The 4828-nt window shown below is 34.5% G+C and overlaps 1 protein-coding gene across 1 annotated transcript; it reads right to left on the reverse strand.

Moving 5' to 3' along the window:
* Positions 1-401: 401 nt before the first annotated feature.
* Positions 402-3457, reverse strand: wmd (serine-threonine kinase receptor-associated protein wmd). The gene is made up of 5 exons (XM_018456104.1): positions 3064-3457; positions 1688-1986; positions 1365-1594; positions 1005-1141; positions 402-929 (listed from the first exon to the last, which is right to left on the reverse strand). Exons 1-5 carry the CDS (start codon positions 3176-3178, stop codon positions 718-720), a joined length of 993 nt encoding a protein of 330 aa, XP_018311606.1. The 5' UTR covers positions 3179-3457; the 3' UTR covers positions 402-717.
* Between the last annotated feature and the right edge of the window lie 1371 nt (positions 3458-4828).

Consider the following 4828-nt stretch of genomic DNA (forward strand, 5'->3'; position numbering starts at 1 on the left):
TATTCGAAACACAATTTGTATCTTTATGTAATTGGATTATTTCATATCTTAAAAAAAAGGGATTAGAATATCTATCGTTATTAAGAATGAAATGCGCATACAAGCAAAACTTATAATGGATTGTCGAGTTGCACATTATGGTGATATTACGTTACCGTGATTTCTGTTACCACGGAAACTAAAATCAAGAATGATTATGAAGCATGTCAAAATGGACACACAATATTGTGTTGTGTGCCGATACGAGTGAACGTCACGTATCGATATGTCATATATTTGAATGATGGACGGTATCGGTTCGGAAAAAAAACAAATGCAACATTCGTTATAAACTTGTCTTTCTTTTCTCTCGTTTTACATCGCTATCTATTTTTGTATTATAATAACATGTAATGTTAATAAATGTTAATATTTCTTTTTTTATTGTTGTTTTTTTCTCCGTAATATAAATAGCAATCCTATACCCCGCGTGCCTCCACGAGCTCTGGAATTGGTCCTCTCACTTTTAATTTTGGAAATAAAGGCCACAGTGGAGGGGGGGGTGAGCGATCTCTTTTTAAAAAGACGAGTTATTTACAAAAATTTCCGACGGCCTAAATAATAAATATTTGACGCGTTTTATTTGCAGAATATTCATCCAATTTAGTTTGGGATGTCTGGCTTTTAGGTTTTCGGAAAACTTCTGAAGATTTTCTTATCTCTCTCTGAGATTCAAGTTTAACTGGCAGGAACTTCTTGTTTGTTATTAATCACGGCTGTATTTTCTTGTATTGCAGGAGTCTGTTCTATGCAGCGCCATAAACCGTAGGTTTTACCGACTATGGTTTGCCATAATCTCAAGGTACCATCCTCGGATCCGCTAGCGTACAATTCACCATCAGGTGAAAAGCGTACACAATGTACGGGTCCAAAATGTCCCTTAAACGATTCTGCAAATTTTACATACAGTTAGGATTAACTTTTGATAAAAATGACTGAATTATGAAAGATAAACAAATTTTTACCTTGTTCCGCCCCTGTATTATAGTCAAACTTGTACATTTTAAAGTCTTCCCCACCACAAACAAAAATAGTACAATCCGGATGCAGGCTAGCACTATTAACTTGAGTCGGGACCATAAATTCTTTTATCTTGGTTAATCTAATTGAAAATAGCATTCTTTGTTAAAAAATTAAAAAAGTAAAAATTTTTGTAATGATTTTAATATGTAATATTTTTATGTGAGATGCTGGATAATTTGACAAGAAGAGAGGGCTTTCATAAATTGCAACTATAATGAAATTAAGAAAAAATTGAAATTTTAGGACAGCTTTCCAAAGAATTTTTATAACAATTTTTTTACAAGAGAAAAAATATTACATACTCTTTGCTATTCCAAAAGGTAACAATGTTAGAATGAGTAGTGGTAATGATGTTTCCATCTTTTGATACTTCCATGGAACTAGGAATCGCTGGGAAGTCTAATCTTTTAATCTCATGCCCACTATTTCTATCCCATACCCTCAATGTCTTATCGTCTGCACAGGTAATTAAAGCAGAGTTATTATCGAAAAAAGTGACGTGCCTAATACCACTTGTATGACCTGAGAAGATCTGAGAGAGAGAAAAATTGAAATGTTTTAAATTAGCCCAGATATTTACTATTAATTGTGTTTGATCATTATTAATTTATATCCATATTTCTACCTGTGGAGCTGCTTCTGGTTTATTAAGGTCATAAATGCGTACAAGTTTTTCATTAGAACCAGTACACAGATGATTAGAATCGGTACTAAAGTTGACAGATTTAACTATATGATTGTGTTGAAAAGAGTGAACTTCTTCTCCTTTAATCGCATCCCAGACTTTGGCATTAAAATCTGCTGCGCCAGTTGCTGCTCGAGTAGCCTGTGGATTTAATGCTACACCCCACACTGCTCCTTTATGTCCTTCAAATGTACCAATCCAATCTCCAGTGTCGCCTTGCCGCAACATAGGTTTGCCATCTAAAAAAAACATTGTTTCAAAATATTTTACTACATAAAAACAATGTTATTTATAATAATTAAACGTATATATATAATATATATTATGAAACAAATGCGTATGAAAAGATATTTAAATTGTACTTTCAAATAATTCTAAAAATATAATCGATAAAAAATTGAAATTTAAAGAATAAAAATGTTTTATATTAGATATAATATAATAATACAATATATTTTTTAGGTTTCAAAAGTATAATAATATATTTATCTAACATAAAATATATATTCTATAAAATATTTGTAGAAAAAAGTTAAAGCTTAGAAAGAGTTAAAATTGCTTATCATTTTGTACAAAATTTGTTATGCGTCGAATATGACTATTCTTTTTATAGAACATCTGCATATAATATTCAATGTTAATATATATATATATATATATAGAAAAAAACATCAATACGCATTACAACAAATTTTTCAGTTAATCTTATCCAAGATGAACCAGCAATATGAATGATTCATCAAACGACTACTACGTTTGTAGTAATGTTGTCCATTTCTACCCCACTGTTATAGATTAACTTTAACCTTAGTTTAATTTACTCTCTATCTCTTATCAATTCATAAAACTAGAAAAAGACAAAAAGTAAGTTGAATTGAGATTAAATTAATCAACATTTTTATTTCTACCAATAAAGATTTACTTTAATTTTGGTTAAACTTACTTTTTATCTTATTCTAAATCTAAGAATTAGGAAAAAAATAGACAATAAATTAATTCGTGATTAAAGTATCACATAGCACGTATAATCCTGTTCAATCCTCCGAAATGTCGAGCTGCCTTGCCTTCGCGAACAGGCAGGAAGAGATAGCGCGCCCATCAAGAACACGCACGTCTAACCTCGAAAAGACACGGAGCCTTGGGAGCCTTCGGAGCGACCGGAAAGAATCGGGCCAAGGCGATCGAGAATCGAACGTACGGTTGAACGATCAAGATCCAAGAGGAAAGAGAGGAAGAAAAAATCAAAGCAACACGACGACAGTCAGACGATCTATCCAAATCTCGCTCTGTTCGTGGAACAAAGTCCCGTCCGTTACCTTTGCACGCCGAGATGATATAGTAACCGGATTCAGTGACGTCGGAGAAGGCGAGGTGGACCACGGGTCTCGTGTGTCCGCTGCACGTCAGCGGAGTCTGCCTCAAACTAGCCATCGCACCGTTCGTCGCGTCGCCGTCGCCGTTTCCCGTTTTTCTTCCTGCCTTTTTTCCCTGCGACGAGTCAACGGACGGTAGCTCGCTATCGCGACTTCCAATGCCTCCACGTGCGCTCGTTTGGGCCTGGGGCCACCGTCGGCGTACCGTCACGTCCGTCACGTCAAGCGTACAACACACGACTGAAACCGTGAAACTGACAACACAACCGACACAGCGACACTGACGATCAGGTCGGCGGCGTCGCGGCGTGCGGAGGCTGGAGCACAGTACAGTGACGTACCGATCGCCATGTACCGGCAATTAAGCCCCGAGACTCGAGACGGCCGAGACAGGAAGAACGTCGCACGCGCGCGCGGCCTCGTCGCCGCGTCCTCGTCTCCCTTTTTCTCCCATGTCGCGCAACATTATTCTCTGTCTTTCGAAACACAACGATCATTATTTACACGAACGGGTGTAGCATAAATCTGCTCCAACTTTGCAAATTTATATGTACGTATTCCGGTCACTCCGAGAGATTTAGAGTTGACTCGGATTGAAATTTCTTGAAAGTGTCTATGTCGTACGAATTTTAATTTTATTTTATACTTACCTCAACAAATTAAAATACGTATAATATAATATAAATAAAATATAAAATTGAAAAAATGGATTTTGAAATATGTGATCTTATATTCTTGCGTGACAAATAAATAGTTTAAGGGGATTTACTTCTAACGTGTGATAAATCTTTATCGATTTTAGATTTAAACGACAGAAGATTATTGTTTGTCGCACGTTACAGGAAACACGTTGAAATAATAGCATGTTGAAGTTTCAACACATATGTTTAAATTGTCAACACACCGAGGAAGAGAGCGGAAATCTTAATGTTATATATGTACGTAATAATACATTGTATGTACACTATTTTACGATAGTGCTGCTGTTCACACACACAAAGTTTAAACGCTTCATGTATTTATCTCAGATATATAGTAAAAAAAAATCAGGAAATAGGAACTTAGTGGAATAACGAAAAATTATCCGCGAGAATGTTTCCTTTTCAACAATTGATTATGTTTTCCGGTGGAAATGTACTTGTATAGAAGCTTTTAGCAATATTACTACAATACAATATTACTGCAATACTATTAAAACGTTGCAATGTGGCCGAAATATTACTGGAATGAACTGTGCTGTATAGATATACTGTTTATTAATAAAAAAAAAGAAAAAGTGGAAAAAACAGACATCGTGGACATATCTGAGCGAACTCAAAATATATTTTTTAAATCTTCACTTATATATAACATTAGTATATATAATATATATATTTTTTTTATTATATATAATTATATACACATATACATAAAGAAGATATATATAGTTTATTTATATATAATTATAAATTATTTTATTTTATCTCTCTGACTTATATACTACCTTGTATATTTCTGTTATCGACACGCATTTTATATTGTCGAACGCTTTGCCTTGGCCCTGTAAGTCGTTTCTTTTAAATCCTTCTTGAATCACGACCATGAATTAAAACAAGCTCTCCCTCCCCTCTTTTCCTGTAAATAACCTTAGTGTATCATAGAATGTGCGTTTTTGCAACATGCATTGACTATCGATCGATCGGTCGATATTCGAAGGATATTAGGATCG

This window comes from Mycetomoellerius zeteki, unplaced genomic scaffold (assembly GCF_001594055.1).
Source record: "Mycetomoellerius zeteki isolate Tzet28-1 unplaced genomic scaffold, Tzet1.0 scaffold55, whole genome shotgun sequence".
In the NCBI taxonomy this organism is placed as follows: domain Eukaryota; kingdom Metazoa; phylum Arthropoda; class Insecta; order Hymenoptera; family Formicidae; genus Mycetomoellerius; species Mycetomoellerius zeteki.